Source organism: Protopterus annectens, chromosome 1.part0 (assembly GCF_019279795.1).
Source record: "Protopterus annectens isolate FY-2018-M chromosome 1.part0, PAN1.0, whole genome shotgun sequence".
Lineage (NCBI taxonomy): Eukaryota > Metazoa > Chordata > Ceratodontiformes > Protopteridae > Protopterus > Protopterus annectens.
The window spans coordinates 1,316,870,537-1,316,896,722 of record NC_056725.1 but is presented as its reverse complement, the minus strand read 5'-3'; the positions used below and the strand labels follow the sequence as shown (position 1 = coordinate 1,316,896,722).

At 38.3% G+C, this 26,186-nt stretch overlaps 1 protein-coding gene across 1 annotated transcript in view; it reads right to left on the bottom strand.

The window, feature by feature from the left end:
- LOC122797833 (extracellular serine/threonine protein kinase FAM20C-like) overlaps positions 1–26,186 on the bottom strand; it is a 719,407-nt gene that overhangs the window by 192,441 nt on the left and 500,780 nt on the right. The window contains exon 8 of the mRNA XM_044066357.1: positions 15,328–15,437. Within this exon, the coding sequence (XP_043922292.1) occupies positions 15,328–15,437 (110 nt within the window). The remainder of the gene's footprint in view (positions 1–15,327; positions 15,438–26,186) is intronic.

The window sequence follows — 26,186 nt, the reverse complement described above, 5'->3', positions numbered from 1 at the left end:
ACACTGTTCAAGTCTTAAAAACATTCTGTACAAACAGATTATAAATCAACATGAAAGAACTTATTTACAATATCATAGCTAGTCATGCTGGCATACAATACACAAGTCAATCTGAAATTATATACAAAATTCAGCCAGGCATGCTAGCACAAATAACAGCATCTAATTTCTTCACATAATAATGAAGTGAATAAAAACTGTTAAAAAGAAAACATGTATGTAAACAGCATGGGTGTATTAATGGAATTGGTATTATGTTTTTTTTATTAGTATATGCGTACCAATATCACTTTTAAAAAAAAGCAGCATTATGTTTCATAAAGGTGTTTAAAATAAGTGAATGGGCATCCTTGACAGGTGTAGTGTTACACCTGTATACTGTTACTAGTATTGCAGGCATTAGATGGTGGAATGTTCCTATCTATACAATATCAGTATTGGCATAATGATGAAGATATAGTACAGGTTGTGAGATGTTTGGTCAGGTAGTTTGAGAGCAATGAATATTCTTGGTCTTTGCTTTTTGTAATTCATCCCCTTGTATCCAGGGGACAATTTAAATCGGATTTTTATGCAACACTCAGACTGTTCTTAAGCATTGCAGTCCCAAAATACACTAATATTATTTCAGCCAGTATTAATTAATATAGTATTTTGGGTGACATAAAATGGCCACTGGGGGACATTTGACTGTAAGAGTATCAGTGTGCCAGAGTTGGCATTGCTCAGCCTATAACATGAAAAACTAATCAATTTCACATACATAGCCTACTTGCCTACTTGTGAACCTCATTACCTCTTCTTGGCATAGCATGTATGTCATGGACTTGTGGTACTGGCATAGTAACCAGTAGCTGGACTTTTGTATACAGAGTAGTATCAAAGGATGATGGTGACCCCCTGCCACCCTAAGACAATTTCTCAGATTATGGGCTAAAGTCTACAAGAATTTAAATAAAATGTAAGTCAAGGCAATAGAATGAATTGGTGACAAAAATCATATGGTACAAAGGGTAGTCTTTTCCTTTTCCACAATGAAGAGCAGACAAATGGAGATGGAAACTTGGTATGCTATTTATACATTAATAAAAAGCATTTCACAAGGTGAGGATGCTAGATATTGATTGTCTGAAGTTTTATAAATACTTGTAAATACTTGTAAATTATCCTGTGTTATATAAGCCAGCATGACTAACTATAATTTTGTAAATACATTTATTTTATTTTTATTATTATTACTTTGATTTATGGAAGATGTTTGGATCAAACAGTGTTCTTCTGGCTAACCAACTGTATGTGTTTTTTTAGAAAGAATTCTGAATGTAGGTTATGCCAGTCATCTGACCTAGGTGTGATGTCATCATGTGCCAGAGCTGAAAGGAATAGAATCTTCACAGCAGCTGTTTTGTTTACTTTATAAAGTCTGACATGAGAGAGTAGAATTCTCAAAACAACTTTAGGCGAGTTTTAAAAAATTCTGCTATAAAAGCAGGTTCTGAGTCAGTTACAGTTAAGTAGCAGTAGTTGCTGTAGTTGTCAGTTGTTTTCCAGATCTGTAGTTATCACTCACAGCTGTTCAGCAGAAATATTAGGAGTTGCTATTCCAGTCGCTGAGGACCAGACAACAGCCTGAAGAGTGAACATATAGTCTTATTTTGCCTTGCAAAAGTAAGAGTTTCATCTTGCCATGTTGATTTAATTAGATTAGACAGGGACAGTTAATCTTTAGACAGTTAGGGAGCTACAGTTAAGTAATTAGAGTTGTTCTACGATAGGTGTGAAACCTATCCTACAGTATTTTCATAATTCCTGTGTGTGAAACTCTGTGGTTTATTGGAATCAGTTATTCAGTGTATATATGTTTTAAAACATTTTATTTATTAAATATTTTACTACCTTTTATTGTGGCTGGTTAATTAGAAATTACTTTTAGTAGCCTAAGAGTGTTTATGATAATTGCAATAACACCAAGGGCACTTCGAAAAGGCTTACTGCTTGGATTACATGCTACCATTTATATCAATATATTTTTTTACCCAATATAATTGAACAACCCTTTTGAAGGGTGGTGTGGTATTTGACTGGTGGCAGCCATTACCTTGTAATTTGGGAAAGAGGACATAGCAGGTAAATATGTGCCAGTCTTTCCCAAAAGTGTTTGTATGTGTGAATATCAAATATCTAAGACTGAGTGTGTCAAATACGTACAACTGGGACACAGTGCTCTGCAGTGGTTCATGTGAAGACTCATTTGGGGACCTGGAGTGAAATATATGGTCCAATCCCAGGTTTGGAGCCTGTCCCTGGTGTACTCTTTGGGGTAATTGTGTATTTCTATCCCTGCTTTCAGTGATGCTCCCTTACCGGAGACAGTGGTCAGGAATGAAGCTCCTTACTTACTCCCCTGGGTTTTAATGCTTTGTCACACACATCATTCCATATCCCTAGATTATGGAATGGCTGTAGATGTATATGCCCTATTACAATTATAGCTGGAAAAGTGATGAAAAAGAATGTGACACAAATGAATTGGTGGAAAGAGTAAAAAATATCTGGAAACATCAAAACAAGCAACAAGACGAATGTAGAAGTTGTCATATATTTCAGAAGAATAAAACGTGCAAGGAAAACCACTTTAACATCTAAAATGAAAGTTCTTTCTGTAAATTAATTTGTCCTTCTTTTTACATTTATCTTTAATGTGACCAGCTAGCCATTACAAAAGCAGGCTCACTTAACCAGAAACAAATTAAAATTGTTTCATGCATAGTAGCTAAAATATAAAAGTTTGGTCTATGTTGAGATAGCTTATATGGTCATAGTTGTGTACTAGGCTAATGATTACAAGGGCCTTTTTAAGCCTAGTCTTGCAGCCCAAATCTCTGATAAGTTCAAGTACCCTTGTTAAGTATAAGCAGGGGCTTGAGAAATTCACATTTACAAGCAAGTGTCTGGGAAATGAAACATTTACAGGCTGCCTGAACCCATTAGAGACATAGGTGACAAATCATAGATAACTTTCCTGTTACCAATTCAGTTGTTCAAGTTACACATGAGTTCAGTTAGGGATGAGCTCTACTTCACATGGATGGGGAGCCTGTTACAGAGAATGGGTAGTCTCTGGGATACATACTGTCTCTTCATCAGGGCCTATTTATAATACAGGCAAGATTTAAGTCTTTAGAATGGGTTATTCTGGTGCTGTTTGTTTTGCAAATATGCAGGAGGTCTGTCAGAGTGGGGTCTGACAATGCTTTGAATCCCAGGCATAGATCTCCCCCTCAATAGCCTGTAGAAGACAGAATGTGGGGATAGGTCTTTGAGACATGTTACTTACACCCCAAATTCTTTTAGTGAGGAACCTCAGTGGATGCTCCAGCTGCTGGTTATGTCTGGTTAGGTACATACCAAAGGGGGCATTGTACTCAATGACAATTCTTATGAATGCTGAATATAGTGGAACAATGACCTGCTTAGACCTAGATAAGTTGCTCAGCACATAATGATTTCCTCACTACTATAGATAGGTGATGGTCAAAGCCTAGATTACTGTCTATGTATATCCCAAAGTTCCTGACTACTGGGTCAACTTTTAAGGGTGTGTCGTCAATAGAATAGTTACCAGAGATGATGACTTCCAGAAGGATACTATTATGGATTTCTTTGCATTTAGTTTTCGTCCAAGGCTCTGAAACAAGTTATTTGTCTGTGTCAGTTGGGGGTTTCTATGACTGCTTCTAATGTGCAATCATCTGCAAATCTAGTCAGCCAGAGGCCTTTGACATTGGCTTTGACTTCAGAAAAGTAAATGCCACAAAGAAGTGGTCCTAGGACCGATTCCTGAGTGACTCTGCATGTGACTGGCCTCTTTGTAGAGCTGGACTCCCCAATTCTAACTTCTTGGGTCCTGTCTGGGAGCCATTTGGCAATCTACTGGGTGATATAAGGGTTTATACCTAACCTCTTGAGTTTGTCAATAGTGCCTGAATGGGGTATTGTATCAAATGCCTAGGCCAGTTCAAGGTAGGTAGTGTAACCATTCTGCCCTCATCCATTGCTCTGGTGACCTTCTCAAAGAAGTCCACCAAGTTGAGTAGGCATGACCTGCCCTTGACAAAACCACTATGGGTTAGGTCCAGTGTCTGGAGGTTTACTATATCATTGTCAATCATTTCCATGATAATTCTTTCCATGGCTTTACATATGAGACTAGTGAGACTTATAGGTCTGCAGTTTCCAGGGTCTGTAAATGCCCCACCTTTGTGCAGAGGGATGACTGTTGCTCTTCTCCCTTTTTGAGGCATGAAGGCTGCTTGGAAGTTACAATTAAATAGCAACTCCAGACAGCCTGAGAAGTCATGTTTCATGATATTTAGAAAGCATCATGGAAAAGAGACATGGAAGAGCTCTCGGATCATCTGGCCCAGGCAGGTATGACCATAGCCCTGAGTAGCATCCTGCATTCATCCAGAATGATACCACAGTATAAGGACAAAATGATTGACTTCCACAATTTCTAAGCTTCTGGTGTCATTCAAAGGGGATCCAGTATCTGTCTGCCTGGGAAGACATGATTGACAAACCATGATGCTTTGCCAGAGATGGCTGCACCTGTCACCCCTGGGATTCAGGTTACTGGCTAAAGCTCTTGCCACCCCTATAGTGCCTTTTTTAGGCAAGGTTCAAAACCACCACCATAACAGATACAAGCATGCAAAATCTGAAGGTAATGCTACCCAATGCTAGAAGTCTAAACCTCAAAATGCACTCTCTCTCTCGATGCACTCCTAAAAATGGAGAACATCGATATCTGTGCAGTAAATGAGACCTGGTTCAAGGCTCCAGAGAGCACCCCTGCAATACCAGGCTACAACTCTTACCACACTTTTCGGCCACCAAACCAAGACTGAAACACTAAAGGTGGAGGAGTGTCCATATTCACCAAGGATGTTCACACCTCCGGGCTAGTTGCCCAACACAATGCATCTGAAATTCTCCAGGTGCAACTAACACGAGGTAAGACTGCAATCCAAATTGTAGCTTGCTACAGATCCCCCACTATGCCCAAGATTCTCACTACACCTTTCTAAACATACTGGAAAATATTAAGATACAACCAAACACCCTAATACTGGATGATTTCAACTATCCTGCCATTAACTGGGAAAACTACTAAGGTACCAACACCTTTTCCCAACAGTTCTTGGAATTCATAAATTCCAATTCCCTGGATCAACTAATCCATTGTCCCACCAGGGGCTCCAATATCCTAGACCTGGTCATTACCAACATGGCAGATAGATGCTCCACACCAGTGGTCACCCCCTCATTGGTCAGGTCTGACCATAAGCAAATCACCCTTGACATCCACATCCCACCCCCACCCCCCAGTAAGGAAACCTCTGTAAAAAAACTTCTCCAAAGCCAACTTCATGCTACTCAAGTCAGAAGTGACAAACTTCATGACACCCATGCAGATGGGATCTGAAGGTTTGACTGCTGAATCCTACAATAATGCACTGTACAAGCACATCCACTCATGCATGAATCGTGCCATCCCAAATAGAACCAAGATGCTCTCCTCCAAAAGAAGGAATCCAATCTGGTCATCCCCTGCCATAAACAAACTATACAACAGAAAGAAGAAACTGTTGCAGAAAAGAGGAAAATCCCAGGATGCAAAAAACTCCCTTACCAGCCACAGTATGAAGATGAGATCCCTCATAAAAATCCTCAAAAGCTAGTTATGAAAATAAAATTGCCAATGATTCCAAAGACAATCACAAGGCACTCCATAGTTATGTCAAGAATCTAAATGGCAATGCTCTGAGCTAAAACAGAATGGCATTAAATATACTGAGCCCAAGGATATTGCCAATATCCTGGCAGATCAATTTACTGCCAACTTCACCCCCTCTCACCCCTGAAAGGGCCCATCTCAAAGTTCGGTAATCATGGCCACACAGGTAGAAACTGGACTCTCCAAAGCTAAGAATACAACATCCATGGGACCAACATCCCGGGCTGTGTACTACATGAACTACAAAATGAACTGGCAACTCACCTGAGTGTCACGTTTAATCATAGCCTCACCTCAGGCTTCATGCCCACTGAGTGGTGCACAGCTACAGTAATTCCACTCCACAAGGGGGGATCCACCTTGGATCCCGGGAACTACAGTCCCATCAGTCTGACGAGCCTGATCTGCAAGGGCATGGAACGCATTATCATGGAACTTATAAACAAAGACATTGGCAACCTTCAAACACTGGACCCCACCCAGTTTGGTTTTGTGAAGGGCCGATCTTGTCTCCTGAACCTGATTGACTTCTTCGAATCAGTCTCCAGAGCTGTGGACAAGGCCTTTGACAGCATCCCCCACTCTGGAATCATAGATAAACTTACTAAGCTGGGCATAAATCACTACATCACTCAATGGGTTGCCAACTGGCTTACTGACAGAACCCAGACTGTAAAAGTAGCTGACTCCAAATCCAGCTCCAAACAAGTGACAAGTGGAGTAACTCAAGGTTCAGTCCTGGGACCACTCTTGTTGGGCATCTACTTCTCTGAAGTACAGGCCAACACTAAGAGACTCTGGCTAACAAAGTTCGCAGATGACTGCAAACTGGGAGTCACTATTGAATCCCCAAATTATGTGGATATTCTACAAAAGGGTCTTACAGAAACAGATGCTTGGTGCCAGAGCCATGGGCTCAACAGAAATAGATGTTTGGTGCCAGAGCCATGGGCTCAACCTTAATGCCAAGAAATGTATAGTTATCCCCTTTGGGAAAAAACATGTACCCATGAATTACCACATAGGTGGCAGTGCACTAAACACCAAAAGTGTGATGAGAGAATTAGGGACACAGGTGGACAGTGGTCTCACCTTTAATAACCACATCACCACAACAGTCAGGAAATCTTTCTATGTGGCACACCTCATTACTAAGGGCTTCTCATCCAGGAAAAAGGAGGTCATTGTCCCACTGTACTCATCCCTCATTAGACCCATTATAGAGTATAACGCCCCATTTGGTATGTACCTCACAAGACATCTGCAACAGCTGGAAATGCCACATAAATACCTCACTAAAAGAATCAGAGGCCTAAAGCAGATGCCATATGCTGACCATCTAAAAAAACTCCAGCTATACTCTGTGGCATATAGTCTACTCAGAGGAGATCTCTGCTTAACATACAAGGCCATGTCAAACCCACTTAAAGAAATCCCAATCCCTCAGAGTCAAATGCTCCAGGGATCTAAACCCTGTCATCACAATGAACAAAACATGCTGGAGGGATAGGTTCCTGACCCAGAGACTCCCCATACTCTGGAATAGACTGCCCATACATGTCAAGCAGAGCACCTCCTTGGCCCTCTTCAAAAGGAACCTTGATGATTGGATGGAAGATAGGCAATTCACCCCAGGGATCATGTCAGTGGCCCTGCTAGACACGGGTCCAGGGAAGTAAACATTGTGGGAAGAAATATCCAGGGAATTGCTATGGCTAGGCTTGTATAGGCCCTAGGGCCAAAGCCTAGTGCCAACCTATAAACCTATGAACCTATGAACCTATGCAGTGCATTTGGCTTTAGAGACAGCATGGAAGACCTGCTCCCTACTGATAGTAGGGGAAATATATTTGATGTTATTTCCCATGGGGAGTTTGATGGTGAGAGACCGGTAAAGCTAGAGCTGAATTTGTCTGCCAGTAGGTCTGCTGTATCTTCTGGATCAGTATAAGTGACTCCAATGAGCTCTGCATACAATTGTGTATTCCCTTTGAGGTTGCAGACATAGTTAAAGAATGTCTTGTGGTTGTCATTTGCTTGGAAGGCCAAATTTACCTTAACTGTGGCTTTAGTTGACTTTATTTGTCCTCTGAGTTGTTTGTTTAGTTTGAGGAGAGTACTTTTATCCCACTGGGTGCTATGCCTCCTAGTATTTGCCATGGTTTTCTTCCTTCTGTTATACAGCCTACTGATGTTGTGATTCCACCAAGGCAGCTTGTTTTTTGAGTTAGTTCTGTACTTCCTCCTAGTGGGTACAGCAGCCTCTGTGTAGCTATTAACATGCTTGTACAGGGTTTCTGTGAACGGTTCCACATAGGCAGCAGTGTTCTCAGGTCTATGGTGACTTAAAACTTTACCAGGTTATCCCTTAAAAGCATACCAAACCTATGCCATGGTCACGTTTCACCATTGTGATAAAGAAGGCAAATTAAGTTCTATGCAACTGAATCTACTCCTCTATGTGCATGGGCTGTATCCCCAACACCCCTGTCTCTAACTTGTACTACCTCCAAGAATGAACTACCTTGGAAAAATGTATCTGTATTTATTTTTTCTGGGCATTGATGCAACTTTGGATTTAGAAATGTGAGGTATGGGAGTAAAGCCCTCCCATTAGGGGTGCAGAAGATGCATCCTTCTGAATAAACATAAAGTTAGTAGGATCAGATTTCTTGATATCAGTTACTATAGTACAATGAGCCACAAGATAATGAAATGCAGGGTTGAGGATATGGAGCATTCAATGAAGGTCTTAAGAAGCAGACCCTGAAAGAATCTATATATGACAAAGCCATGTATTCTGAGGGATGCATACATTCATTTACAACCTCTTGTCCCATTTTTGTACATGGGGTCAGGGTGTCATTTCAGACGTGACAATCATCCACAGCCAGTGTTTATATGGCAAGATGGCCACACCAGCCTTGTATGGTCCTCTTTAAAACAAAATCTAAGTATGTATATGTATGTATGTGTATATATATATATATATATATATATATATATATATATATATATATATATATATACAGACACACACACACGCGCGCACATATATATATATATATATAGATATACAAATATATATATAAATATATATAAATACACACACACACACACACACACACACGCACATATATATATATATATATATATATATATATATATATATATATATATATATAGAGAGAGAGAGAGAGACAGGTGTATAGAGAGGGATATAGATATGTATAAGCCTCAAAGTAGGGGCTGCATATACATTTTATGAAATCTCCATACTGAAGATATAGTCAAAGTTCTGAATCAGAAAGAAAACAAATCTAGCATGACTCTACTCTTAAATTCGTAACAATTATGAAAGAAAGTAGAGGAAATTAAGACGTAAACTGACAGAATAAGTGTCAAAAGTAAGTGTAAGAAAGAAAAAAGGATTATAAAAGAATGAGGTCAGAAGAGGAAGAAGAAAAACAGGAAAACATACAACAATAGTGACATATACAGAGGAATATCCGTACAACCATATACTGATCAAGAATTAATACATGAAATGGTAAAAGACTAGTGCTTATCAGACAGATTCAATCCATGGACCATAATCACATTGCCAGTAACTACCCCCATAGGGCATGTCCTGCTTCCAGGTAAGAAAATTGAGCCAGTTTTTAAGGTTTGCCCTAATGGAAGCTAGGAAATCACTCTGCTTTATATATAATGGAAGATTATTCCATAGATGGAAAAGTGCCGAGTGATACTGTAATTCTGTTTCTCCAGCATGTCTCCTGTATCTGTTGATGGAGATTCAAGCTTTTATTTGAGTATTTCTGTAGCCATTTGTTTTGTGGAGGGGTAGAAGATAAAACAGAGTTGGGTACTTAACAGCATGGAATGCTAAACATAAAATCACCACACACACACACACACACACACACACACACACACACACACACACACACACACACACACACACACACACACACACACACACACACACACACACTTCTAAGATACAGAGTACAGGAAACGAACATCAAGCCTTTCTTGGTAGTGAAGGGTCTTGAGTCCAGTTTTCTTTTTAGATAGATACCCCTAGGGTCTTTCTAGCTGCCTGATATATTTGTATAAATGCGTATTAAAAGGAGCATTACATTCTTTAACTGGTTTGATCAGGGTAGATGCCAGAGGAATGACAACTTCTTTTGGCCTGAATGAGCTACCATTATGTATTAATTGACCTAGCTACAAGTATTTTCTGACTTCTGTTGCTACATGGTGGTCAAAGGATAGGCATCTGTCTATGAATTCAACAATACCTCTGACAACCATATCCTTCTGAATTGGAGTGATGTCTATACTAAAAGCTACAGCAATATTTGTTTACCAAATGTAAAATGCTATACTACTCTATTTAATTTAAGTCTGTTTCTAATACACCATTGGTATGCATGGTTTGGCGCTTGCTGTAGTAACATGGTGTCAGATGTTAAATGAATGACAACATCTTGCTTGCAGTCATTGGCCAATTTGGTTAACCATGTGTTTGAGTTAGCGGTTTGGAGATCTGAACCCCTAAACAGTAGGGTTTCCAGTTGTGAGCCCTGAGGAACACAGACATTTAACTTTTTGCTTTCTAAGGCGGCAACTTCTAATTAAACTTATGGATTCTATCTGCCATCTACTTTGCTGCCTTACAACATAAGGCTCTGCATTTAGGCCTTTAAGTATATTTACAATTCCAGCATGGGAAATAATACCAAAGGTCTTGGCCAGATCAAGACGAAATGTATAAACAACATAGCCACTAGCAATAGCTTCAGTGCTACCTTTTTGACAAGACCACATTGTTGTAGATCTAGATCAATAAAATTTTTATACTGGAGTTATAAAATCAAATAAAACATGCCATGCCTTTACAAAGTAACCTTATAAGGCTGATGTGTCTACATTTCTCAGTAGCTGAGGTGGGGACCCTTTGAATGAGAGACATACAATTGCTATTTTCAACACCCTAGGAGCATATCCTGTGGATATGGTTAAGCTGAACAGTTTTAGAAGAGTTTCATAGAAAGTGTATAGGTCTAACAGGTATATTCCAGTGTTCATGGAGGGTGCTATTTTTAGCTTTATAGAGTGCATTTAGGACATATTTTATAATGATAATGGGAGTCAGATAAAAGGAGTGATCAATTTGTAGAACATCAATGACTGTTTCTGGTGTGAAGTTGGCTCTAAATTTCTCTCCAAGTGTATAAGTAATATCTTTAGGGATGAAATGGGTAAAACATTTGAGAATTAATTCAGGCCATTACTGAATGTCATTCCTTAATGGTCTGAGGTAGAATTGTCTCTTGTAACAAAAAAACGTTGATTATTATTTGCTTCAAATGTTAATTTTGTATTCCACTTTGATTTCTTTAATTTTTAACTTTCAAATTTTACCAGTCTTTTTCATACAATCGTTTTTGTAGATATATTTTTTTCTTTTATTCTGGAGTTTGCAAATACTGGCATTACACCTACATGGTTTTTAATTTCCCCAACATATATATATATATATATATATATATATATATATATATATATATATATATATATATATGGAAGCATAAACTTCCAACAACTACTTTAGGTCAGAATTGTAAACATCGATCCACAAAGGATATAAAAACACACAGCATCTTTTGTAGGATGGTAAGCCATGCTGCACCCACCATGTGGGGGTCTAGGCCACACAAAAGCTCTGCTAACTATATACACCAACTCCGAGATCACACTATAATGAAGAAAAAGCATATATCCCAATCCGGGTTGTACTATGATTTCTTGGTGAAAAAGCCAGTTCTTTTTGATCAGATGACTTGATCTACTGTACCAGCTTTTTCACTTACCAATATAAAGACAGTTTGATGTAAGGTTCTGCATCTATATATTTATCTAACTATCTAATCTACCTATAGGTGTAGTACTTTTTTATATATATCACACATTCTACCTGCAAAAAAGTACCGCAATTAATTTCAAACACAGTTCATCTAAAACACAAATGACTGAATCACATTGGATAGAAAAGTGTATAAGGTCATAAAAATTACATTGCAAATCAGCATCGGTCAGTATTTGTGCCTTGGTAATCCCCACTGTTAATGTCAACTGTTATGTTACATGTCTGTCTCTAGAAGTCTGGGTCATGTGCCTGCAGTAATTCTCTGTATACGGAATTTTCTTTTTTCTTGACATTTGTGCGACTGCAGAGTTAATGTGGGGGGGGGGCAAAGTCCCCACCACAAATGGGGGACCAGGGGTGGCTTGCCATCATCCCAAACAAAAAATACATTTTTGAGATGTATTTGATATTTATGAAGTTTTATATGTAATGCAGTTTGACTTTATATGTTTTAGATTAAATGTTTATTAGATTAATTTTTTAAATGATTTAAATTATTTATGATTAGATGAAAAGTATCTTAGATAAATTATTATTTATGCATAAATATATATATGTGCATGCATGTATACATGGGTCTGACTGGGTCTACTTGTTTTATAGTATTTTTTGATGAAAGTAAAATTATTTGTCATTAATGGACAGATGAGGCTACACAGGGGCTAGAAATCTGACAGCTGGATTTTGAGAACTCATTGTATATTTTTAATAGGTTTGTCTTTTTAAACCCTTTATAATGAAAGGTATTTGTTGTAGTGGGGTTAGATACCCTAACGCAGAAGATTACTGATATATGGTCAGATCTGACTAAAGATGAGGCATTATAGGAGCAGTACAAAAGGTACAATCTTAGTGAGGATAAGGTCAAGAAGACTTTGACTCCATTGGTCTGGATAGCTATTTATACAAAGGAATTAGCATTTACTAAGTCAAGGAATCTTTGCATATACACAGCCACTGTGGTATGAGTACTCAAGTTAATCAATGGATAGTTGAAATCACCTATTGAAAGGTATTACTGTTTATTGGTAGTACAGTAAGCACATTTAGAAATTTCTCATGGTCCTTCAGAGATATGGAAGGTGACCGGTAACATGTTATGAATTGATAATTTGTGTTGTTTGTGGTAATTTAAAGTTCAATAAGTTCTGTTTTTGGGTCACAGGAAATCAATCTAGAGAAAACTGAGTAACTAACAAATATTTCTACTCATCACAGTGACCCACAGTTCTGAATGCATGATAATCACTGCAACCCAGTAACATGGGTGTGATGTATTTACATGAAAACCAAGACGTGGGTGTGATGTGTGTACATGGAACCCAAGATGTGATTGTGATGCGTTTACATGGAAACCAAGTCTATTACAATACAGTTATGGGTGCTTTTAAGTTGCAGGGGGAACTTTGAGAACTGAATTTATTTTTTTTGAATACCCAGAAAGTGGAATTTGTGTAAAAATGCCCTATGGTGTAACAAGTGCTTTGACCAGAATTTGGAATGCATGGAACAAAAAGTGTATGCCATCCTTGCTGAAGCAAGTTGGGCAAATTGTAATGAGTGGTAAATACAAAAAAATAAATAAATGAAAGGTTAATAATGACAGGTCATGACTGTAGACTATATGCAAAATAGTTCACAAAATCTAAAATCTAATATGGAAATATGCAAACTCTGTAGTATAGAACTAGAAACAGATGCATATCTTAGGGCTGGTTGCACTCTACTTATGGCAAAGGTTTTACATGTTGAAAGACATAATAATGTCACAAGGCTGATGCATTGGAAATTATGTTAACATTACATTACAATAAACATGTTGTTAAAAAAATTGGAAATATTAAATTTGATGATTTAAATGTATAAATAATGATTATGTAGGATCATCCAAATCCAGATATTAAGGAAGCACAAAGAGAGAAAGTCAGACACATCTGAAGCACAGAAATAGTACTAGCAACTGAAATGTCCATACCTAGTAATCACATGATTGTATGTCCTTTGTGGCATGCAGTGATGAAATAAAAAGCCTACAGGCAAACAACAACACTAGTATCTGACAATAAAACATCCGTTACTAGTGGTTACAATATCTTGCATCTTGAGATTAATTAAATAATGAAATAAGACATGCAAGGAACCACAGGAAAAGGTACACCCAAGGAGTTTGCATTCCAGAGCCTATTTTTGGGAAAATCAGCTTAACAAGTATAAGATAAACAAATGTAAATATTTTGTGAACAATAATAACTTTTAAAACTGAACAGCAAAGGTATCAGAAGACGCATTCTTTACAGTGATAATAGTGCATTTATAGTTTTCCATAATTACTATATTATAATAAACACAAACCCAGAATAATATGTCTCTAAACTTTTACAAACTGTCATATCTTGCAAACTGTACAACCTGAATGTATACTTTTGTTAACCAGACATAAGGTCTCATGTGTTAGAAGGAAATCTCTCCCTAAGTGCATGTTTATTGTGATATTTAGAGAAATATAAAAACATATGCATAATTGTATAATTAGCAACATAACTAACACTGATATGCAACTTACAGTGCAAATAGCAGTTGTAGTTTTCTTAACAACATCTAAGGTTTCACCTGATGCCATGCAATAGTTTGTTAGACATTTTTTGAAGTACTAAATACATATGGAAATATTGCTTATTTACATAATTACTAATAAAAAACTAGCAACCTCTCCTGTTGAGTGCAACATAAATTGACATTGACAATTAATGTTTATATTGCCCACCATGGCATTTTAAACATGCTCCTCAATATTATGTAGGCTTCTCAGTTACAAAAATATGAAACTATGAACATAAATAAAGAAATGTGAATAATAAGTGGAAACAGTGATTAATTTCTGTACTACAGGACACTGTAGATTAAAAATTGTAGTGCTATTTATCACCTATTATTTACTGGTAAGTCACTTAACTAACGAAGGCAGACCCAAATAAGGTCTGGATGCCATAAGAAGATATGCTATAAATGGGAAGTAAAACAGAACAGGTGCAATAGGCTTGAAAGAGGTAAGCAAAGTAAAACATGTTACAATTAAGGTATCACCATGCAAATTTTACAAAGATGTAATATTTTCTGTATTGTGGATGTTGCGAATTCTAGTCATGCAAAACATCAAAAACTGATTTCATGAACTTTAATTAAACAATAACTTTGAAATGGGCTGCATTCCTTGTACAGTTAAGAAATAATTTGAATAAATTAAACGAGATAAACAAGATTCCTTTGCACTTTCAACATAATAAACAATGTTTGCATCAGTGAACTCTGGACAGTGGATGTAAATTTAAAAAGCACTGCCTCAGGGTAGGTCAGTAAATGGTATGCAGCAATGCAAAAGCTGCACAAGGCTCTTTTGCTCACAGAATACCAGAATGAAAGTAGTGTTGAGTGCAAAGGAAGTTAATAGATACGCTGAAAGAAAGCTAAAACTGTGAAATTAATGCATGAAATCATCGATAGGTTAAGTCCATACTGAGGAAATAAGATATAGGATATATATAAGATAAAGGAAAGACATACGTCATGAATGAATGCATGCAATTACCCATGAGGAAGTCCAAAATTGTTAAGTCAATGAGGTCCAGTAGTCGAGTGCCTTGGTTATAAGGTGGAGTCTGCTTGACTTGAATGCAGTAATTTGGGTTCACTTCCCATCTGACAGAATAAAAGACAATCATTAAATATGCTGATACCATAAACTGTTTTGGCTCTAAGACTGCATAAATTTAAGAAGTTCAGCTAACTTCCTAGCAGTTATCTGTTTTTGTCTCTTCTAAATATTCATACAATCTATTAATTCCTTCTTACCTTCAATTATAACACAACAAAGATAAGACAGTCTTCTAGGCCAAATTGTATATTCATCTCATGAATAATACAGAAGAAGGATCCCAGTGAAACAAGAATATTTTTGCAAAGCTCACTGCATATCCTCGGTTTCTTCTGTTAGCCAATGGGTAGATAAGAATAACTGCCTTATTAATTACTTCCCTTTATACAAGGTTAGATCAGTGTACTTAATTTAATTATTTTATTTTATTTTTTTATTTATTTTACATTTGTTAACCAGGAAAATCCAGCTGGACCAGGTCCATTTTCAGTGGATGCCCGGGGAGAAAAGCTCCACAATTAACATATAGTAAGTAGTTAATACAATGAGAAATGTACAAAATGAGAAGACAGTAGATTACTTACAGAGAGATTCAATAATTTGTTCTCAATAGTTTACAGGCATTGCAGGACTGAAATACAGTTAGATTAATATTTACAAAGAGGTAGAATAGACAGTTTACATTTCTAGTAAGTGTACACTGAAAGAAGCACAAAGACCAGTGTGGCTTATCATCAGAAGTATGTATATCTATGTGAGTAAAATAGTGTGAATTCTAGATTGGAGTTGTTTGGAGAAGGAGAAGAAAAGGTATAGAGATTGTCAAGTGATACATGGGAAAACCCACATTGTCCTGAGATGAGATTTGAGTAATTGTTTGAAGTTTGTGTTTGTTGTTGTGGATATTATATTAGTGGGGAGATTGTTCCATTGTTTGGCTATGATGTGGGAATATAGGGCTTTACCTGCAGTGTTGTTAGCAGTTGTAACACTGAGGAGAGGTTTACTGGATGAGTGGAGAGGGCAACTGGAAGAGTGGGATGTTAATAGCTGCTTGGGGGCTGGAGTTTTGTCTGGGTAGTTTCTGATGTTAAAGGCGCAGGTGAGTTGTTGGTAAGTTAGTAAGTTAGGAAATTCAAGCCATTGAATTTCTTTTAGTACTTGGCAGTGATGAGTTCTAAAGGGAGAATTGTTAGAAAATTTGGCAATTTTGTTATAGCATGACTCTAACTTGTCCAAATCTGATTTTCTAGTATGGGTTAGGATTGGTGCAGCATAATTAAGTGTTGATAAGAGGTGAGTTTGAGCTAGGATGATTCTTGCATTTGCTGTGAGATAGTTTTTGTGTCTGTAAAGGATTCCCATTTTTTATGAACTTTCTGGATGGTTTGTGCTATATGTAGATCGAATGATAGGTTGTTGTCTATTTCAACTCCTAGGAGTTTTGTGTGGGTGGATGGAGAGATGATAGTGCCATTCCTAGATGAGCTAGAGAAAGTAGAGGGGGTAAATTTTGTTTTGTTAGGGATGAACAGGAGAAGTTTGGTTTTACTGAGGTTGAGAATGAGTTGGATGTCAGTGATCCAAGTTTCAATAGCAGAGAATGATTCTTGGGCTACTTGTTGTAGGGTGTTGACAGATGGGACTGCTCAGATGAGTGTAGAATCATCTCTGTACTGAATTAGTGAGGCATGCTTGGAGGGGTGTATAGATTATTTGTAAAGATAGAGAAGAGTAGTGGACCTAATATTGAGCCTTGTGGTACTCCTACAGAGTTAGGGAGAGGAGGGCATATTTTATTCTGCCATTGTATAGATTGTTGTCTGTCTGATAAGTAGCTTTTGAACCAGGAGATAGTAGAAGGAGTACAGGATAGAGAGTGAAGAGCATCCAATAGTTTAGGGTGTGAGACCATGTCATATGCTTTAGAGAGGTCTAAAATGGAAGCAGATACATAGTTGTTGTTGTTTCTATGATGATTAACCAGATTGGTGAAGGAAAAAAGAACAGTAGTTGTACTATGGTGAGGGCGGAATCTGTGTTGGGTGGAGGGAAGATGAATGTTTGTATTCAAGAACTGCATAACTTGTGACTGTATGCATTTCTCTAGGAGCTTAAATAAGGGGGAAAGAATAGCTATAGGCCGATAGTTGGAAAAGTTGTAAGATTTGCCACCTTTGTGAAGCAGTATAATTACGCAATAACTGATGATGTGGTGTGGTATACTGAAGATCTATCCATGGTTGGTGTGGTTTAATCATGAGGGTGAAGCCCAAGTAATTGAACAAAGGCAACAGTGGGTAAATCTTCAATATACCACAACCACGGAGTTGGTTATTGCTATTATACAATGACTTTGTTTAAGAAAAAAAATACTTACTTTTCTTAAATAATGTCTTTGTATAACGGCGGTTTGCTGTTCTTCCGCCGGTTGTGGTATACTGAGTCTGTGTTTTGATGTACTGCGCATGCACATGGGACTTGCATTCCCGTGCATACCCAGTATATCAAGGCTTTGAAACGGAAGCAACAGAGAAAAGAAAGTTTCTGTTGCTCCGTTTTCTCTCTCTTTTTTTTTTATAGTAAAAAAAATAAAGTTTTGGGGCAGTTTATACCAATGGAAAAAAGTTTGGGTGACCAGACCTTTTTCCGTTGGTATATTGTGGGATTTACAACAGGCACGCTGGTTGGGCTGGCAAATCAGCATGCACGTTTTAGAATATTAATGGGGAGGAATTGTATAATGTAGGATATTTTCCATAGTTGTGGCACATAAGCTTCCTGAATGGACCTGTTTATTAGGATTGATACTGGATATGATAGGGAGTTGGCTGCTATTTTAGGAAGTTAGCAGGTAAACCGCATGCTGCAAGTGTGGTAGGTTTTAGTTTGAGGAGGAGTTTTCTAATTTTAGATGTAGGGACAGGTGAGAGAGAGAAGGATGGTTGGTTGGTAGAGCTGCTAGGAGGGCTCCCAACAGTTGTGGCTGGTAAGTTATTAATGTTCGTTAGTTGGTTGGACAGAGTTTGGATTGAGTTTATGAAATAACAGTTAAGCTGGGAAGCTATATCTTTGCTGTTAGTATAGGGGGACGTTGGGGTGGGAGTAGCAATTGTTCCAGGTTTTAGTAGGGAGTTGATACTATGCCAAAATTTGAGGGGATATTTTGAATGTTTGTTTTGGAGACCTAGGAAGTAGTTTTGTTTGTCTAGTTTAGTTTGTTCTTTGGCTAGATTCCTAAGTTGTTTATACTTTTTGCTTGGTATGATCACAGTTTTCTAGCTTCCATTGCTTCTAGGCCTTGTCTCTGGATTTAGTAGAGCTCTTGTGTCCCTGCTTAACCATGGAGCAGAGTTTGCTTTGGTGTTAATCTTTCTTATTGGTGCAATGGAATTTAGAACTGAGATAAACATATTATTAAAGTAATCTGCTGCCTGATCTAGGTGTAGGGTTCATAGAGGCTGCCCATTACATTGCTGTAGAATGTTGTTTAGGTTGTCTGGGGTTAAGTTAATATTTATTTGCATATTATTTGAGTGATTTCCTCACACAATTTGACTTTAAAAGTTGGTTTAATTTCTGAGAATTCTATGGTTACTGAGTTTGATATGTTGTTTCTTTTAAAATGATTTAATTGTTTGCAGCTGAGAATGGGTTCTTTAAATAAGTATGCCACTGGCAATTTGCTTAAGCAAAAGTATCTTGTCCAGTGTGCTAAATGCTGCACATAAATAAAGGTAACACATGATAACATTGGAGACTTGTGTTACTCATAAAAAAAGTTGTATGACTTACTAACTTATTGATATTAAATATGGATTTACTGAAGATGATTGAAATATACTATTGGTACAGCTTGGAAAACTGTTGTTACATAAAATAATGACTGGGTTGAAGAGCTATTACACAAAGTGCAAACAGAGCACATTTCATAAAGGAAATGCCCCTGCTGGTAAAGCTCATTCAACTCCCACTAAACATTACACTAGAGATGGCAAATTTATAACTCAGGATACAAGTTATACAGCAATCAGAGGATGTAGAGCATGTAGAAGAATTTAGAAAAAAAAAAAGGAAGCAATTCACAACAAATATCTAGGAAGAAAAAGAAAGTGACTACTGAATGTAATTCAAATAGAAAATATACTAAACAAAATAACTCTGATTTGATGTAATACCCTAATTACAGGTAATGATAATACTGCACAATCAGAAAACATTCAGACTACTGAAAATAACACTGTTATTCCATCAAAAAAGGTAAAAAAAATAAAGAAACAAGATAAAATGAAGAAATGTAAATTGAAACTGAAAGGATTAAAAAGCTTTACTGCGAGAAAAGAGAAATCAACCGAGGCTGACAACATGGCTTAGGCTGTGGAGATATAAAAGCAGGTAGACAACAATTACATGTTTTCAAATGGTGTAAGCTGTGAAAACAATGAGATTTTTTTAAATTAAAAATTAAAACTATTCTTTTGTAACTGAAATGGCAGACTTTACTGAATTAGAGGTGTGATGTGTTTTAGATATGGTCAGAAATTATATACTTGTAATTAGATATTTAAATATTAAATACGCTTATACTGATGTTTGCAGATAGGATAATGAATACAGAACAGTGTTATGCTTGCCAGGAGAAAAATACATGATGTGTGCTGGGTTTAAAATGCCATAAGGTAAATGAAGTATGGAACTGTTTTTATTATTGCTGGTTACAATTATCTCATCTTTAATGACTTACTGGCTGTAAGTAGAGAACCTACAGCCCTCTTAAATAACATGTCTTGTACAGGTGTTAGATCATATTTTCACAGATTTAACAGAAAAGAACATCAGGTCAGGTCAGCATGAATGAAAAATTTGGAAACTTTCAAGACAAATTTTGGCAAAAAGTTTTTAGACAAGGTGGAGTCCACTTGTCAAGACAAGGGAAGAGATTTTTTTGTAGCAGTTGCATTACAAAATTTGAGTAACAAAAGATAATATTTTACAGGTCAGAAATATAACAGCTCACAAATAGTAAAACTTGATTAGCAATATTTTTTTTTACTGGAAAATATGTTGTTTTCACATAAGAGTGATGTTATTATTGTGAAACATGGGTAAAGAATAATGATTGAAAACCAATTCCTTCAGCGTATAAATGAATTTGTATAACTGACAGTCTAACAAAAAAAAAAAATCAGGTGAAGTTATTATGAGATGGATTAAATATTGTAATGAGATCTGTGATTATCACATCATAGATGATAATGCAACCCTAGAACCAATTACAACTGCTGGCGTGTATAAACCACCAAAACCAAGAGATGACAACCTAAAGGAATTCAAAAATTTCTTGCATTAAGCACAATAAGTAAAAGTCATAATGTGCAGATGTCTGTTTGACATGAATTTCTAAACTGGTGTTATAGCTGTCATGACACAATCCCCCGGATTCACTATCCTTCTGTGCAGGACTCACTTAGTCCTGCATATAAGCAGACGTTTAGGAGCAGGACAGCAGTGCACAATGCATAGTAATGAAGGCGTGCTGCTTGAGCTCCTAAACGGATGACTGCAGTGGGAGTGTCTGAGAGCAGATCTCTCAGAATATACATGTCTCTGCAACAAGAACAGCAGTGTACGAGTAAGATTGAGCAAGACCACTTATAGGTGTTTGCATACCCCCAGCAACATCCCCCCAAGTGTACAAGAGCAATAGTTAAAACATTTAAATATGAAGACCTTTTTTTTATGAAATAGATCAAATTTAACCATAGATGAGCGGGTTTGCCCATCGCGTAGCTACGGTTAATGCAGCTTAAATGGCACAAGAGGAGAAAAAGCAATATATATGCAAATGAAGCAGTACAGTAGTAGTGTAGTGGGCAGCGCATTCACCTTACGAGCAGTCATTCCCAGTTTGAGTCCCACTCCAGTACAATCCATTTTCCATGTCAAATCACTGTATGATTAATTTATTTTGTTGCATAACCTACGACATATATATTTGTGAACTGGAGTACTGCATTAAATGGAGATGTGAGGTGTCATTGTCATAATGTTGCAAAGTCCACAGATAATCACAAGTGCCCCATACAGTATATGTGCACAGGAATCAGGGATAGAAATGGAAGGTAAAATGTGTAATGAATGATAAATCCATACAGGTACCAAATCCACCACCTGCCCAAGAACCATTAGACATCACTGTCTAAATTAGTATGGTGGTAAGCGGGTGTAAGCACTAGTAAGCAAGAGTAAGCATAGTTATGCAGTAGTAAGCATATTTAAGCAGTAGTAAGCAGGCTTAAGCCTGTTTGTGTGGGGGGTAAGCAATGTGCACACAGGTTAAGCAATATTTAAGCTAACTCTGTGTAAGCATATTTGACCGGAGGTTAGCATTGCTTACCTTCGCGCAAACCCACACAAATCTGCTTACAATTGCTTAAAAGCACCTTAAACACTCTGTATGCATCAGCCGCTGTTCTGGCCAGAAACAAAATAAACAGCCTTTGCAGATCTTGAACCAAGGACCCTGTACACTATAGTCACAGTAGTTAACCACTAAGCCATCACAGCAGTACATAACATTGATATATCACCAAACAGATCCTCACCATAGGAAATACAAACTGAACATTTGAAAGGAATCTATATACAGTTTTATACTGTATAACCAGCTACAGGACATAAATATGTGAACTGGAGTACTGCATTAAGCCCAGACGTGAGGTGTCAATGCAATAAAGTGTTGAAATCCCCTAATAAAAACAAGGACCCCATACAGTGTATGTACACATGAAACATGGATACCAAACACATATATAACATGTAATGAATAATAAATCAATGCCACAATGCAAATATAATGCAACTTAAATATAAAGCAATGCTAAGCATTGCACAGCCCAGCTTAGAAGGTGTAAGTAATGTGTAGGCCAGCTAACTCAATCTGCCCATTGGTATACCCCTATAAGCAATGCCAACCTTAGGTAAGCAGGTTTGCTCATAGCTTAGCCTTTTCAGCACTGTCCAATCACAGCAAAGTGCAGGAAACCAGCCCTATTTAAACCAAACAGGCAGGAATACATCTCATAACTGGTTGTAGCTTCCCCTTGTAGATACTATGTCTGGAATGGGAGCGGGTGTGCGCCTTTGGGCACAGCGCTGGGGCATCCAGGCGTCCAGAGTCATGGCAGGACTCCTTGTGAAAGAACACGACATGAGACTGCTGCAGGGCCAGTACTAGGGTTCCCAATACAAAGTGGAAGCCTGGGACCATCTCGCCTGTGACCTCACCAGTGCCACTGGTATATCCCGAACTGATGAGCAGGCAGGCATCACTATGCCGACCTGAAGCAACGAAAGGGGGATCTCTTAGATCAGTGGATCCAAGAGGCTAGGAGGACAGGGGAGGTCCCAGCTGTGTGTAAGTATCAGTCCACTACCTGTTTAGTAATTGCCAGCTCATGTATATTATGGATAGGTATGGCTAAATATTCCTCTTATGTCTTTCACAGCAGCAAGTAAGCAGACTTTGAACCAGGAGGCCCATGGATGTAGACTGGAGCGGTTGCGACATGAGGCAGGTTAGTAATACTCTTGCATGTACTTTCATAGGAAATAAATCTAAAAGTAGTAGTAGGTTAATTGCCTGTATAAAACCTCTATTTTTTAAAGCATGCACTGCATACACCTGAGAATATGGCAGGAAGAGTCTCATGTAGGTTGTATGTAAATAAAAGCATAATAGCCTGGCAATAAAGGCCTAACTGCTGGACTGCATGTGTTTACTCTGGTATCATATGGTAATGTAGATTTGCAATCACTTAATAGTACTGTTGTATTAAGCACTGTTACTCACACTGTGCTACATAAATAAAATGTGTAAGAATGTCTGTATATGACTGGTGTAATCCCAAGAGGTCATATAGTACAACTGAGAGAGACTTAGACAGAAAACAGTGAAAAGACGGACAACAAAATCCAAATAGCACACTCAACTGAGATGTGAACTGTTGTATTTTTAGCAAACACAGCTATGGTTCTTATCCTAGGAGTGGTAGTAGGCTGCATACAGAATCATACCCCACAACTATACAGATATGTCCAGAATGTCCAGTAAATTGGCCCATATCTGCTGCCTGTCACCATGCCCCCCTGGGAAATCAGTGGGATGACCCCAGACATTTAGGCAGCAAATATGGATGTCTGACAATCAGTTGTATTTCTTAAGAACAAACCTGTAACTCTAGCAACTTCCCAAAATGGTATGAAAAAAAAGTAATAAGCCAAATATGTCCCATCTACACCCCCATGTTGTAAAGCTGTGACAATGGTGTGTACAATAACAGAGTGAGATGTATGTACATAATACTAATGTGGAATCTGGTAATTTGTGTGGCAACATTTAGGTAGTGCTAACAAACATTGCTCCCACAGGTCTGTCAGATACGAACACTGTGCCTAGAAATAAAAGATTGATATCTTGTACTGATACTGTTTACTCTGGCATTGTATGGCTTTGTTAGTGTTGCAGCTGCTCTGAATAATAAGGTATTACTCATCACTGTCACCCACACTGTGCTACATAATATAACTGTCTAGGAAATCCTGTATACGAGTGTTGTAATACAAGGTCAGAATGTAAAACCACAGGAGAATTATAGACAGAAATCAGATAAGAGATACACATCAATATCTATATAGCACACTCAACTGTGATGGACAGTGTTTTATTTTTAGCAGACACAGCCATGGTCCAAATCCTCAGAGTGGTAGTAAGCTGTATGCAGAATCATACCCCGCAAGTGTACAGAAATGTCCAGAATGTCCAGTTAATCGGCCCATATCTGCTGGCTGTCACCCTGTCCCCCTGGGATATCAGTGTGCTAATCTCTGACATGAAGGCAGCATTTCATGTCATATAACTGATTGTCAGCCCTGTACATATTTGGAAAATGCCAATGAAAACAAATCTGTCATTGTACAATTCATGAAAGGTTTAAGAGGGCAATAGTCAGACCATCTCAAAATACTCCAGCTTTACTCCGTCGCATATTGCGTACTCAGAGGTGATCTATGCCTAACATACAAAGCTATGTCAAACCAGAGCTGTTGGACATGCTCTACTTAAAGAAATCCCAATCCCTCTGAGCTACACGCTCTAGGGACCTAAACCTTGTTACCACAATAAACAGAACATGCTGGAGGGATAGATTCCTGTCCCAGAGACTTCCCATACTCTGGGGCAGACTACCTATCTAAGTCAAACAAAGCTCCTCATTAGCACACTTCAAGAAGAATCTTGATGATTGGATGGGTAATAGGAAATTTACCCCAGGGATCACTTCTGTGGTTCTGCTTGACAGGGGCACAGGAAAATAATTTTCTTGGGTGGCGAAAGCCAGGGTACATTTTTGGCTAGGCTTGTATAGGCCCTAGGACCAATATCCTAGTACCTACCTATGAACCTATGAACCTATGTACTGGTTCACCTGCATGTGGTCAAGACATGCCCAGAATGTGTGCAAAAAGAGATGGACAGGTATGTGCATAACATCAACCTGGAATCAGGGAGTATGTGTAGGAACAGTTAGTTAGTGTTAACAAACAATACATCCACAGGTATATCAGGTAAGAGGTGTATACTGCAGGTAAAACCAGTTCATGCATATAGTTGTAGACAGCCATACCACTGTCCAAACTAAGGCAATAGGGTAGTGTACTAATACTTGTAAGGTACAGATAACAGCACTGACTAGGAAAGTAATGTGAACTACAGGAATATACTAGTTGTTAATTGACATCTTTCTGTCCCCCCACCATATCTGCAATAATAAACTAAGTACACAACTCAATTGGTATGTGCTGACTTAACTCTAATGTTGGGACATATGTCCTATTGTTTGATAATTATTTAAATCTGTTTCTATGCATGTGCTATGTTGAAATACTCCCACATTGGTGGCATGGTGCCTTCCATGTACCTGCATGCTGTTGTTATTACTACTGTGGTCCCATATAAGAATGTGTTCTGTTTGCTATGAAACTGTTCTATATCTGGTATTTGGGTTAATGGGAATATCTATGCATGTTGTTATACCTAATCCTGGAACGTGTTGACTATTACTAACCCACATATGTTGATAAAACTTAAACACCATAGCACGTATTGGAATGCGGGTCCCAGCGGACCCAGCTGTCCCACCTCAGCTGGCCATGGCACCGGACACCAGCACATCTGAGGCCCAACCCGGGACCTCCTTGTCCATTGATCCTGCACCACCTTTGGGTGGAACCATCTCAGGGGATGGGGTTCAACCCCCCCCGGGAGTGGGCACGGACAGGAACCTGTCACTCATCGCCAGGTCCAGGTCACGGTGTGTAGCGAGCTCCGCAGGGAGGATGGAGATCTGCTATGCCTGCTTGAGGGCCATGTGTTGTGACTAGAGGGTCAACCTGGCTCTCCTACTCAGCCCCCAGCACAGCCATCTTCGGGGCTGTGAAGGTGCAGTGGTGACTGCCCATGGGTGGAGACCTCAGTCCCACTGTTTCCACTAGGGGGCTCATGGGCTTCCGATTTCCCAATACCACTCCCCATCAAGGTGTTTACCCCCTACATGTGTCATATACCACCCCTGTATGTGTCTTGTTTGTCTTGTCTGTTAACCTACCCAACCTACCTCCCCAAATATACCTACTATCCCTACCCAACATCCCACTCTCACCTCACAGAAAAGGGCAATCTGTTCCCAAGAAAAATCTCACCCCATATATAGCTGTCCATTTTTCACATGTGTCCA